General features: G+C 41.3%; 1 protein-coding gene across 1 annotated transcript; it reads right to left on the bottom strand.

Moving 5' to 3' along the window:
- Positions 1–903: 903 nt before the first annotated feature.
- Positions 904–7,705, bottom strand: fetub (fetuin B). Its single transcript, XM_085775161.1, has 7 exons — positions 7,412–7,705; positions 6,625–6,738; positions 6,344–6,431; positions 5,089–5,249; positions 4,199–4,318; positions 4,012–4,095; positions 904–1,886 (listed from the first exon to the last, which is right to left on the bottom strand). The coding sequence occupies exons 1-7, from the start codon at positions 7,622–7,624 to the stop codon at positions 1,143–1,145; spliced, it is 1,524 nt and encodes a 507-aa protein (XP_085631287.1). The 5' UTR covers positions 7,625–7,705; the 3' UTR covers positions 904–1,142.
- Between the last annotated feature and the right edge of the window lie 6,285 nt (positions 7,706–13,990).

Raw genomic sequence — 13,990 nt, 5'->3', positions numbered from 1 at the left:
CTGTGGTTTATTGACTCATTGTTAATAAAACAAAGACAGAAACAGTTTTTCTGAGACGTTTTATTTCTAAACAGAGGAAAATGAGGGAGAGAACAGGTCTATGTTGTTGTTTTTAACGAGCTCAGCCTTCATCACGTACATGGTACTTCATATACACAATTGTGAAATAGGTCTAATTAAGGTGGAGTTGAATGACTTTCCTGGTTTGTAATGGGTGGAGGTGATGTGTGAGATGCCAGCGGTCTGTGCGACAAGGGCCCTCTGGGACCTGGTGCCCAGGGGCCCTTGGGGTGCTAATCCAGCCCTGATCACGCCGCGTTTGTTCTTTGGTGAGTCACACAGTTTTGTCCACGTGTCAAATATGTTAAATATGGTTTTCCTGTGTTTTCTACTTTTGTCTACAGTCTGTTTTTCTACTCCCTTCACCACCAACACCAACCTTTTTTTTTTGTTTTTTTTTGTTTTTACGCAGCAGGCTTGAACATGTCGTCCTCGGCGAAGAGTTTCTCGACTTCGGTTCCGGCGAGCAGAGGGGCGGGGCACTGGGCGGAGACGCCTATGGGTTCTTAATATATGCAATATCTGCATTAACCACAGAGGATGTATATATATATCACTGTTGATAAAGGGACTTAAATGTAATTTATGACATTTCTGTGAGGGAATATATGTGTATTTAATTGGAATAAAAAACTGATATTATAATTTAATTATGTCTTGGTGTACTTCGGCTAACAGCCCCTTCTCTAATGATCATATATTGGTAATAAAATCCCCCTGTAGATTGATTTTCATGGTGATAAACATGACCAATGCTGAGATCAGTGAAGGGAAACCCATCGACACCGAATGCATCGTTGGTAAGTATTTGTGCTGTGGTTGTTAATAAAACAAAGACAGAAACAGTTTTTCTGAGACATTTTATTTCTAAACAGAGGAAAATGAGGAGAGAACAGGTCTATGTTGTTGTTTTTAATGAGCTCAGCCTTCATCACGCCTTCTTCTGTGCCGTTGAGGTGAGTCACACAGTTTTGTCCACGTGTCAAATATGTTAAATATGGTTTTCCTGTGTTTTTTCCTACTTTGTCTACAGTCTGTTCTTCTACTCCCTTCACCACCAACACCTGTTTTTTGGGGGTTTTTTACGCAGCGGCCTTGAACATGGCGTCCTCGGCGAAGAGTTTCTCGACCTCGGTTGCTGCGATCAGAGGGGCGGGGCACTGGCCGGAGACGCCCTTGGGGAACGGCTCGATGACGGGCTCCATCTGCCCGGGGATCTGCGGGTCGGGCTTGGCCATCAGCACCATGCCGGCGTCGCCTACGGGCTCGTCGGGGAACGAGGGAAGGGTCATGGGCTGGTCCAGCGAGGGCAGCAGCTTCACCTGACCCAGAGGATGGTCGTGCGCGGCGTGGTCGTCGTGCTCGTGGTCGTGGTGATGGTGGTGGTGCTCGTGCTCGTGCAGGTGCGCGTGCTTGTGGTCGTGGTCCAGGGCCACTTCGTGGTCGTGCTCGTGGGTGTGGACGCCGTCGGCGTGCTTGTAGTCGTGGTGCTGGTTGGGCGCGTCGCCGGTGTGGTCGTGCGCCTTGGCGTGATGGGCGTGCACGTGGTCGTGGCCGTGCCCGTGGTCGTGGGAGTGGTCGTGCGCGTGCCTGTGGGAGCTGCCCGCCGCGTGGTCGTGGGTGTGGTGGTGGTCGCTGCCCTCGGGGTGCTGCGCGGTCTGGTCGTGGTGGCTGTGGCTCTTGGTGTGGTCGTGCACGTGGTCGTGGATGTGCGTGTGGTCGGCGGCGTGAGCCTGGTCGTGGTCGCCCTCCAGAGTGTGTGTGTCGGTGTGGCTGTGGTCGGTCCCTCCGGCCAGAAGGTGCAGCTTCTTCTCCCTCTCAGCAGCCTGGAGAATAACAGGAAGTTTTAGATCAGGGGTTCTCAACTAGTCTCACTCTGGGACCCACATTTTCCCATGGTCATTAAGTCGCGACCCACTTTTATAGAATTCAAACCAAGATTATTTTTTTAAGCCTTTAAAAACTAATTTTGCTCTTTATTGAGCAAAGTGCATTTCAAAGCACATGAATGAAACTGAGGAGGACCATGACAACTGCATGTACGGAAGTGAATAAAAAAATATCAAACTGCACAAAATGGAGACCAACAAAACGATATATTTGACTTCTAATGCATCTCTGCATTCAGAGCATGTTCACAAAAGTGAATAAATATCAAATTGCACAAAATAAAGACCCACAAAACAAAACAAGATTCACTGCATTCAGGCCATATTAATAAGAAACTGATATCTTTGCATTCAGAGCAAATGGAGCAAATAATAAGAAACTGAGGAGGACCATTACAACTGCATGTGTTCACGTGTCTTGTGTGCCTTTCAAAATAAGTTATTTTTCAAAATAAATGACATGTCCAACATCAGATGTGCATTAAATATTTTTTACTTTTTTGACCAGCTGTCCGCGACCCATCCAGAATGGGTCCGTGACCCACTTTTGGGTCCCAACCCACCAGTTGAGAACCACTGCTTTAGATCACAACCTGGACGCACAGCGCCACGGAAAGTCTCAAATAATCCAAAACTTTATTTATTCAGGTTATTTTCGCAGAGGAACAAAGTTACACAGTTATATAAACCAGTGGTTCCCAAACGTTTTTACTTCAAGGACCCCTAAATCAGTGGCGTGCACAGGTTGGGGGCAGGGGGGGCGGTCACCCCCCCTCGTGGCCCAATTGTTGAAAAACGCGCGCTAAAGTGCCCCCTGGGAGCCAAAATGCGTGCTAAAGTGCCCTCATGGGGGCCAAAACGTGTACTAAAGTGCCCTCTAGGAGCCAAAACGTGTGCTAAAGTGCCCTCTAGGAGCCAAAATGTATGCTAAAGTGCCCTTGGGAGCCAAAACGTGTGCTAAAGTGCCCTCATCAGTAGCAAGGATGGGCTATATGTGCCCTTTTTTTTCCTTTTCGCCCCTCCCCTTCAAAAAGTCTGTGCACGCCACTGCCCTAAATTGACACAAATTAGACCACGGACCCCCATTGGACAAAATTTTGAAGCAAACACCAGAAATACACAAATATTTGCTCTGAGACTGAAGAACATTACTGTTTTACTCAGTGTACATGTTCAAATTAGGGCCAGTGGTGTGGATTTGTGGAAATATTATAGAGAAATTTCTAGAAAAATTAGTGGTTTCTTCAAAAAGTGTTAAAATTTAGAAAAAAAAAATCTAGATAAAGTGGTAAAATTTCAAAAAACAAAAAACGAAAATAATAATAATAATAATATAACTGGTCAAAATATCTAAAAAAAAAAACAATTTAAAAAAATTCTAGGAAAAAGTCGTAGAATTTAAAGAAGAAAATAGGAAGATAATATTATAAAAAAGTTGTAAAAAAAAAATATTGGAAATTTTTTTTAAAAAAAGTTGGGGACCCCCTTGAAACCTCTCAAGGACCCCTTTGAGAACCATTAATATGAACTACATACAGATCAATGCGGCCTCTCTAAGTTGCTCCACTGTCGCCATCTTGGCAATCCCTGACTCCGCCCCCGAACTCACTGTCGCCATCTTGGCAATCCCTGACTCCGCCCCCGAACTCTAGGGTTGACCAAATATGGGCAAAGACCCACCTGTCAGCCCGGTTTATCAGGTCTGATCACTTTCTTAATATAAATATGCGACTTAACATTTTACAAAATCGAACACTTTAAAATCTTTTTATTGTAAATGACTTTTCTTGGTCCACCTGCAGTACCTCTACAGCTCACCAGCGGGCTGTAACCTCTGCATGAATTAAATCAAGCAGGTGAATTATGAACAAATTAACTCCATAATTATCTGTAAAGTCCAAATCTGTGTCTAACATGGTTAATTAAACATGGGAGTCTATGGGGACTCACTGACTCACTCTAGTGGCCAGGAGAGGAACTGCAGCTCCATTTTTCGCACTCTGCTGAAGCTGAACCACAGTCTGACATCCACATTAAATTTCTGAGTCTCTGTGAGTCTCACCTCGGGCTCGAAGATCTCACACTCCACGCTGACATCTTCACCAGTGGGCGTGGGGAATTTGGATCCCTTACAGAAACCCTTGTGCTGAGGTAAGAAAACATGTAAAAAACACAGGTAAGAGACGAGCTGGAGAGGATTCACACAGGAACCAAATGATTTGTTGGATGTGAAGGTGATCCTGACTCACAGCGAACTCGCACTTCATCAAGGGACATTTGACGGCCGGTTCCTCTGAGGTCCGGGAGCAGCTGGTCTCCTGGATGATGTACTCCGCATTGTAAAACATGCCCATGCCCATCATGCCCGCCTGGATACACACACATACACACACAAAGATGGACAGATGTTCAACAAGAGAACAAAAGCAAACAATATTAAGATGTGAAGTCTATGGTTGTGAGCTTGAGAGCATGAATATAAATAAAACACAGAAAAAAAAGTATATACAAAAATGGAAAAAATGAAATGCTGTAAAAAAAAAAATACTATCACACTAAAAACAGAAAAAAATGCTGAAAAAAATAGATAATTTCATAGAAAATAGTATAAAAAATTTACAAAAAAAATGAAAAACCACAAAAATATTGTAAGAAAAATGAAATGCTATAAAGAAATACTATCATTAAAAAAAGAAATTAAATACAATAAGAACTTTTAAAAACTAAAAAAAATCCTAAAAATGTATATAACCTATGAAAAATCACTAAAATTGTATACAACTTATGAAAAAAAAAAGAAAACTAAAAGATCCAAAACCCCCAAATTTAAATAGTTAAAAGTAAAAAAATCAAACATAAAGCTAACAAGCAGAAAATGGAAAAAATTACTATACAAACTAAAAAAAAAAAATACAATAGTGAAAAATGAACAGATCAGAGTTTTTTTAGTTTGTATAATTTGACGCCGATACTTTGGTGGAAACTTTTTAAATGTGGCTTCAGGAGTGACATTAAAATCCAAACAGACTTTGTTGGCACAAAGAACCCTTTGAACCCTCATTAAATCACTGCATTGATCCAAAATCGATTGATGAACCTCCCCCTCCCCCTCCTCCCCTCCTCCTCCCCCCTCTCTCACGGTGGCTCTGGAGACCTTGACCAGAGCGAAGCGATTGGCCAGCCCGCTGTCCTGGTTGAACTTCTCCAGCGACTTCTGTGCCGTCTCCACCACCTCGGCGCTGTCCGGGGATATCAGAGCGGGGCAGTCGGGGCAGACGCTGTTGACCCGAGTGTTGGGGACTGAACAGAGGGGGAGGGGGAGGGGGAGGAGGGGGGGCTGTCAGGTCAGACTGACACTTAACATGTTTTTACTGTTATTATAAGCAGGGGTGCACATAACTGGTACGCAGGCAGTGGTGTACACAGGGGCCCAGTTGTTGAAAAACACATGCTAAAGTGCCCTCTTCTTCACACTGTAAAAACTCAAAATCTTTCCAAGAATATTTGTCTTATTTCTTGTCAAAATGTCTCAATTTTAGTTCATACTAATCTCTTTCCACCTAAAATAAGACTCATTACCAAAAAATTATCTTGTTTTTAGACAGTTTTCACTTTTTTCAAACAAGTCTTCAATTGAAATAAGTAGAAAAATCTGCCAGTGAAAGCAAGTTTTCTGTGCTTTTAATAAGAAAGAAAAACTTGCTCCACTATCAGATTTTTCTACTTATTTCAAGTGAAAATATGCTTGAAAAAAGTGTCTAAAGAACAAGCTACTTTTTATGTGATGAGTCTTATTTTTAGTATAATTAGATTTGTTTTGACTAGAAATTACATATTCTTGGTAAGATTTTGAGTTTTTGCAGTGCAGTGGCGAGGACACTTTTCTTTTCGCCCGTGCCCTTCAAAAAATCTGTGCACGCCACTGTATGCATGAGCAACAAAAAATGAGGGAATGCTGACCAACACGTGTGTTTCCACGTGCTTTTGCGTTCCTGGCAGTCGCTAAAAAAAAAAACTGAGCTCTCCACTCCAGCCCTCTCATCCGCAGCTGAGCCGAGCGGTCAGAGGAGCGCTAACTGAAGCTCTAACTGCAATCTGAGCGCCGATCAGCTGATCCAGAGCACAGTGTAATGTGGATGTGGCTCTGCACAGCTGTAGCAGTGCTGGTGTTTTATAACGTGAAAAACAAACAAAAAACATTGACGATCGTCCTCTCAGTTGCCAATATATATGGATAGGATCGGGATAAGCCACCTATAATAATAATTTATCATAATAATACATTTATAGAGCATCTTTCGAGGTTATTCTTATCAATAAATACAATTAAAATACACAACAATACAATAACATTAAAATATGTGCACCCCTGAGTAAGCAGCTTTTATCCTCACCTGGTCTGATGGCACAGTTGTATTTGTAGAGACGCACAACTCTGTTCACCTTGCTGATGAAGATGACAGCTTTACATTGTCCATACACCTGCAGAGCAAACACACACACAATATTTTTATAATAAGACTAATAACAATTATGTTGATATAGAAAAACACAATGGAATTTAAGTCAGGCATGAAAACTTCACTATAAACTTAAAACTGTTAAAATAAGTACCGGTATGTTTATCTTTTTAATGTTTGCAACTAAGCTGCTGTGTGATTGAGTGTTTACTGACCGGTACATTATGCAGGGGCCGGATCTCACAGGACTTCCAGTCTTTCCTGCTGATGACGCTGCAGTTGGTCTCCACGACATCCAGAGTCAGGTAAAACACCACGCCGTTCTCCCCCTGTCACACACACACACACACACACACACACACACACACACACACACACACACACACACACACACACACACACACACACACAGAAAGAGAGAACACATTGTACATGCATTAATGCTACAATACTCAGAGATTGATACCACACTGCAAAAACTCAAAATCTTTCCAAGAATATTTGTCTTATTTCTTGTCAAAGTGTCTCATTTCTAGTCAAAACTAATCTCTTTCCACTTAAAATAAGACTCATCACCTAAAAATGTACTTGTTTTTAGATCATTTCACTTGTTTCAAACTAATTTTCAATTGAAATAAGTAGAAACATCTGCCAGTGAAAGCAGGATTTTTTGTGCTTTTAATAAGGAAGAAAAACTTGCTCCACTGTCAGATTTTTCTTCTTATTTAAAGAAAATTTAAAATTTGCTTGAAAAAATTAAAAAGTGTCTAAAAACAAGCTGCTTTTTATATTATGATGAATCTTATTTTAAGTATAATTTGATTTATTTTGACTAGTAATAAGACAAATATTCTTGGTAAGATTTTGAATTTTTGCAGTGCACTCATCAATGCTGACGTTTCTTAATGAAGCTTTTTTTTTGCAGTGTAACTTGGAACTGAACTTAACACATGGTGCATTTACTGATATACAGTTCAGGCTTTTAGGGTCGGTTTGACTCACGTGTGCGGCTGTGTGCACGTTGGACAGGCGGTGCAGGCCGAACACGTAGCCTTCCTGTCGGTCCTGGTTGATCTTTCCGAGGGCGAGGCCGGCGGCGCTCACGGCGAACGCGTCCTCGCACGAGCCCTGCTCCAGCAGGCCGCTCTGCTCCACCGGGGCGCCGTGAACGCAGCACAGCGCCAGCAACAGAGACAACAGCACACACTGCTTCATGGTTGTCTCTCTCTTTCTTTCTGAAACACACACTAACACCCACACTAACACACACACTGGCCTGAGTGGAGGAGGAGAGATGTTTAGACTGGGATGTGGCGTGCTGACCTTTTATATCCTGCTACTGTTAGCTCGCCCACCCTCTCTCACACTCAAACACACACACACACAGTCAAAAAATCACTGCCCTCACATGTCACCTAAGGTAAATAGGACCATTGAACCCCCTCCCTCGCCCACCCACACACACAAATACATCCCCCTAGCCTCTCTCGCAACACCCCGGCCCATGAGAGCCAATCAGCTCCTGTACACACTTGCACAATGAGGGTTTATCAGACTGGAGATAATGTGATCAGCAGTGAGTTTCTGCTCTCAGATCAATAGGGACATGGCGGGAAAATCACTTGATGCACTCGTAGTAGCTCCAACTTCATTTTAATTCCTGCTCAGGAAAAAAAAACCTATCTATCTATCTATCTATCTATCTATCTATCTATCTATCTATCTATCTATCTATCTATCTATCTATCTATCTATCTATCTATCTATCTATCCATCCATCCATCCATCCATCCATCCATCCATCCATCCATCCATCCATCCATCCATCCATCCATCCATCCATCCATCCATCCATCAATCCACCCACTCATCCATCCATCCATCCACCCACCCATCCATCCATCCATCCATCCATCTAGGCCTACACCTTAAAAAATAACTAAAAAAAACAAGAAAAAAAAATAAAAAATGAAAAAAACTACAAAGAAAAGAGAAAAAAAAAACAACGAAAAATTTAATGAAAAAGAAAAAAAAACTACAAAGAAAAAAAGAAAAAGCAACAATAACAAAAAACTTAAAGAAAGAAAAAAACTACAAAGAAAAAAACAACAATAACGAAAAACAAGCAAAAAAAGCCAAAAAAAACTACAAATAAAAAATCTAAACAAAAACCCCCAAAGAACTACAAAACTATAGAAAAGTAAGAAGAAGAGAAAAAGAAAACACTTAAAGCAGAAGTAAGTGATATATTTGTGTTAATATAAGTCTTAAATAGTTATATCTTCCGACAGCAATCACTTACATAGAGTGTTTGGTCTGAAACACGGGTCTGTCAGTCACTCTGCTCTGCTCTGAGCCGAAGAGAAAACATTTATCGTATCCTACAGTTTTTATCCAATGAGGAGAGAGAACGGCATGCAGGGCTGTGTGTGCAGCCAAGGAACGCCGTGAATGTGGCGACGTAGCGACGAGGACTGTTATGGTGCGTTCAAGGAAACTCGTATTTTTCCGACCGTGAAGTCGTACCAGTTCGATCTGGTACGAGTTCACGGTCAGAAGTTACGAGTGGCCGTTATAGTGACTTTCACCGGTAAAACAGGTCGGAAAAACACGAGTGGGTTGCCTGAAACGCTACAAAGTCGTAAGTTGTGACTTGAAGCTGTAATTTACGATTTCAAAAGCCTGCCTGGAACGCAGCATTAGCGAAAACGACCGGACCACTTACTTCTGCTTTAAAACTAAAAAAAAACAAACAAGAACAAACAAAGATGCCTTTATCATGGTAACACAGTCACAGTTCACATTTCCAATCCAATCACTCTGGAACCAGGTCGACACCTCGGGCTCAATCTCATTGATCATATCAGAGTTCAGCTGCTGGGACTTTCCACTCGTTCTTCTCTGACACTTTAAAGCTGAATCTATTTATTTAGACACAGAAAAACACTGAACCCACAGCTATATATATACTGTATCCTCTTTATTCTAACATAATAATCACACAAAAACCTGTATTTAGGTCACACGTGTCTGAAGAATAATTGATAAATGATGTTGTGTTCTTTGATTATTATTACTCCTGTGTCAGTCTGGCTCCTCCTCCTCCGACATGCGTCATCTTCCGGTTTTTACAAATATCACCAAAAATAGATGCAGACGATGAATGAAGCTGCAGGTAGGTGATTTTTTTTTATTTCCTGCTGTGTCATGTACTGTAGTTTCCTCCAGATAACGAGTTCATGTAAATGTTTCACATGTAAACAGCAACTTGTTTGATTTTATTTGACTAGAAACGTGAAAAACCTGCAGAGTTCAACCTGAAGAGGACGACGACAGCCGACAAAATGAAACCAGACAGTCAACACATGACACAAATCCACTATAAATATCAACAAATAATTTATAATGTATGTATTATATAAAAGCTTTAATACTGGACGATTGCAGATCGAGGCTGTTATGTGGGAATAAAGAGACTTCAGCACATCCCTGAACTTTCACCCAAAAGTCTTCGTTCCTCACTGATCAAGAAGTGCTGGAAAAATCCTATAACAGATCATCTTGGTGACCTTTGACCTTTGTCATAACAGAATAAACAGTCCATGGACCCAGCAGCAGGCTCAACACCAAAAAAAAAAAGAGGAAAAAAAATCGATGTGTCTTGTGCAGCTGCTGCTGTGTCGTAACGTCCACCAGGGAAACTTACGTAAGAAGAGTCGGGTCATCATACAAACTGAGTGTATGAACAGTGTGTTTTATATTGTGTCGTGATGCTTAAGGTTAAATCAGAGAGAGAGAGAGAGAGAGCAGCAAAGTATCATGGGAACTGGATCCATGTTCCCATTAAAGCTTCAGTTGGTTGGTGGAACAATTATTCAGTCATATTTGCTGGAATTGTCACTATATTCTGATGGTCAGACATTAAATGAGTAATTTAGGACAAAATCCAACTCCTCTGGCTCCACCTACAGCCTGTAATCGTATTTGCCAAAATCCACCGCGCCCGACGATTCTCCACCAGTCAGGTAGAGGGAGCAGGAGGAGCAGCCAATCGCCGCTCCTACACGTCGTGCTATGGATACGGTACATCTTTTTTTTTTTTTTTTTTTTTCTCTGTGGGTGCGTTCATGGCTACTTTGTGTGTGTCTGTGTGTGTGTGGGGCGCTTGGCAGAGGTTCATAAAGGGACCTGACGGAGTATTGTCTTGAAATTTCCGACCAAGTCGCGGAGTTTACTTTCACTTTCGTCAACTTACCAACTGGAGCTTTAAATGTTATTTAGTGTTACAGTTAGTGTGAACATCAAACACACAGTGAGAAAAGGAGCACGAGGCAAAGGTGAAAGGTTTTAGAACCGGTGCTTCCGACTTCTTTTACCTTCTGCAAAAAAAAAGGAATAAAGTTGCTGCTCAGATCGTTACTGTACGTGTGTGTGTGTGAGTCTATATGATCCTAACCGACGACCTCAAACAAGGACGTAAAGATAAGGTTCAACATTAGCCAGTTCCTAGAAAACACTGTCAGGTTCTGATCAGGTTGGAGCTGCTCTTCTATTGTCAGACACCAGGGGGCACTGCAGCACAACACAACCTCACACCACAGACACACACACACACACACACACACACACACACACACACACACACACACACACACACACACACACACACACACACACACACACACACACACACACACACTTAGTAAACCCTTAAAATTTAAATCTCTACCACCTGAAAGACATCAAGCATCTGAGGAATTGTGTCCTTAACATGTAAAAGAAAACCTGAGTATTAAACCACATGAAAACAGGATCTGAGCTCTGACTTCATCAATACAGTGATTGATCAATAGTGATGTTTATCCCTTCACAGTAGTTTCACATGTGTGACATCATGTTTAATGGATTTCAGAGACTTAAAATTCACATTTCTCCTTGATCTGTTTGTGCTTTTCTAACATCAACGTTTGCAACGCTGTTGTAATAAACTTGTAATGTTGTGTTCTTGCACAAGACAAATAAAATTATCTTAAGACTTTATTCTATTATGTATTAAATATTAAATATAAACTTCACCAGTGACTTAACTGTACTGTAAAAAAAAAAAAAAAAAGGAAAAAAATCTATTATCTGGCAGTAGCAGGGGCAGAAAATGTTTGTTTAACTTTTTTTTTTTTTAATCCTGTAAAAGCTAAAGTCAACTGCAAAAGCAAAAGGAACTGTCGAAAATAGTCATATATAAATATATATGACTATTTTTGACAGTTCCTGATTAAATATTAAATTTAAATTTAAATATATATATCTTGTTTTTCCCCCCGTTCCCAAACATTAGCATTTTTTAACAATATTTTTGTTTACAGTGTAGACCAAAACCTTACTATTGTACAATTACATTTTGCTCATTGACTCCTTATAGCAACAGCAGCAGCAGCCCAATGCAGGAGAGTTTCTCATACTTATTCATAAAGTTAATCATTAATAATGAATTGTTAAATAAACCAATAAATAAAGTTAATAACACACAGCATCTGGACAGGCCTTCAGGTGAGTTTGTCTGTGATTGGTCGAGCTCCACATGAGGTCACAGTGGCCGATGTTTCCCAGTGCTGCTCTGGGATCAAGTGTTCGCTGCAGTGGTGGTGGCCCAGTCCCTGAAGGACGTACAGCACAGGCCACTGAGTACTGTCAAAACCAACCACACACACACACACACACACACACACGGAACACATGGAAATGTCTTATGTGTGTTACATAACATGTTGTTTTTAGTTCATATGGTGATCTGGATGTAACTGGTGACAATGAACCTTGTGCATATTTCATCATAATGCAGCCTGATACATACAGTGCACACGGAAAGTATTCAGACCCCCCTTCAGTTTTTCACCATTTGTTATGTTGCAGCTTTATGTTAAAATCAATAAAATTCATTTTTTAACTCATCAATCAAGTAAAAAAAAAACAAAAAAACAAGTAGAGTCGAGTTGAGCCGAGTGGCGCCAGTGGAAAAGGGCCAATAGTAAGAGAGGTAACCCGGCCAGAACCCAAAGGATCCACCAGTCTGGCCTGTATGGCAGAGTGACCCAACGAAAGCCTCTCCTCAGTGCAAGATCGAGTTACACACAGCCTGGGAGTCCTGTAGGTGGTTTTTTGCAACCCTATGCGTGTGTGTTGCACGGAAGAGAGGCTTTCATCGAGACAAAACAAGTAACAAAACATGACTCTGACCAAACTGGTGCAAAAAGGGAAGTTCTGCATCAAGTGGATAAAATAAATTTTGAATTAAAGTAGAAGTAAGCGGAATATTTGTGTTAATATAAGTCTTAAATAGTTATATCTTCCAACAGCAATCACTTACATAGAGTGTTTGGTCTGAAACACGGGTCTGTCAGTCACTCTGCTCTGCTGTAAGCCGAGGAGAAAACTTCTTGTATCCTACAACCTTTATCCAATGAGGAGAGAGAACGGCATGAAGGGCTGTGTGTGGAGCCAAGGGATGCGCGTGAATGTGGTGACGTAGGGACGAGGACCAATAGATCCATGTCTCCCGGATCGCTTACTTCTGTTTTAAAGCAGAAGTAAGCGATCCGGTGGTTTTGGCTAACTTCCTGTCAGCAGATGGAGTTAGCAGCCCCCGCCCTCGTCCCTACGTCACCACATTCACACGCATCCCTTGGCTGCACACACAGAGAGGACCGCCCCTTTATGCCGTTCTCTCTCCTCATTGGATAAAGGTTGTAGGATACAAGGAAAGTTTTCTCCTTGGCTTACAGCAGAGCAGAGCGACTGACAGACCCGTGTTTCAGACCAAACACTCTATATAAGTGATTACTGTCGGAAGATAGAACTATTTAAGACTTATATTAAAGGTGATAGCTACAAGTTTAATTCCTTCTGGCCAGTTGGTGTAGAACTCACACTGCCTGCTCTTGCTCCAACCTTCCATTTTACTGGTTGCCAGTTACAGCAGTAGCTAAAGTTTTAATGCTGTTGCCACAGAGATCATTCCATTCGGACATTGCCAATGTAACCAGATGTAAATATTTATATATTTCGGACCCGCCAAAATTTATTAAACAATTATTTATATACTATTTTAAAAAAATTCAGTAAAATTAATACTTTTATTCTGCACCCCTCTAGACATTCTGTGGATGCATTATTTTTGAAAAATTAATCCTTTTGATGAAAAAGTTGTAGCTATAACCTTTAACACAAACATTCCGCTTACTTCTGCTTTAATGCTCAGTTTCATATTCTGTTTTCATATAAGACAGAATAACTCATTTAATGGAGCTGTCAGCTCAGTCTTCTGCCCCCTAGTGGCCACGTATTGATCAGTGCAGCTTTAACATGAGGCCAGGAGCTGCTGTGCTCATGTTGCATACTTGAGTCCATTACATCACTCATTTACTTCCACTGAGGTACATTTCAGATGCATGACATGTAGTAGACTTTGTGATTGTGTTGCTGGATCTGGAGCTGAGAGCTTCAGCCTGTTAACAAGTGTTTTATTTACCTTTAAAGGACGTAGCCGGTCCGACTCTAATGAACCATGTAAGGAGAGAACAGAAC

The sequence above is a fragment of the Trachurus japonicus genome, chromosome 4 (genome assembly GCF_045865225.1).
Source record: "Trachurus japonicus isolate A0001 chromosome 4, Traja_1.0".
In the NCBI taxonomy this organism is placed as follows: domain Eukaryota; kingdom Metazoa; phylum Chordata; class Actinopteri; order Carangiformes; family Carangidae; genus Trachurus; species Trachurus japonicus.
Note: the sequence above shows the minus strand (reverse complement) of the source record. Positions and strands in the feature narration are given on the sequence as shown.

What these genes read in the sequence shown, in the direction of transcription:
- fetub (XM_085775161.1), bottom strand. Translation starts at nt 7,624, where the DNA reads ATGAAGCAGTGTGTGCTGTTGTCTCTGTTGCTGGCGCTGTGCTGCGTT. An exon ending in ACGTGCACACAGCCGCACAC is followed by an intron (nt 6,739 to 7,411) that starts GTGAGTCAAACC and finishes TGTGTGTGACAG; the next exon opens with GGGGAGAACGGCGTGGTGTT. An exon ending in TCAAGGTCTCCAGAGCCACC is followed by an intron (nt 4,319 to 5,088) that starts GTGAGAGAGGGG and finishes GTGTGTATCCAG; the next exon opens with GCGGGCATGATGGGCATGGG.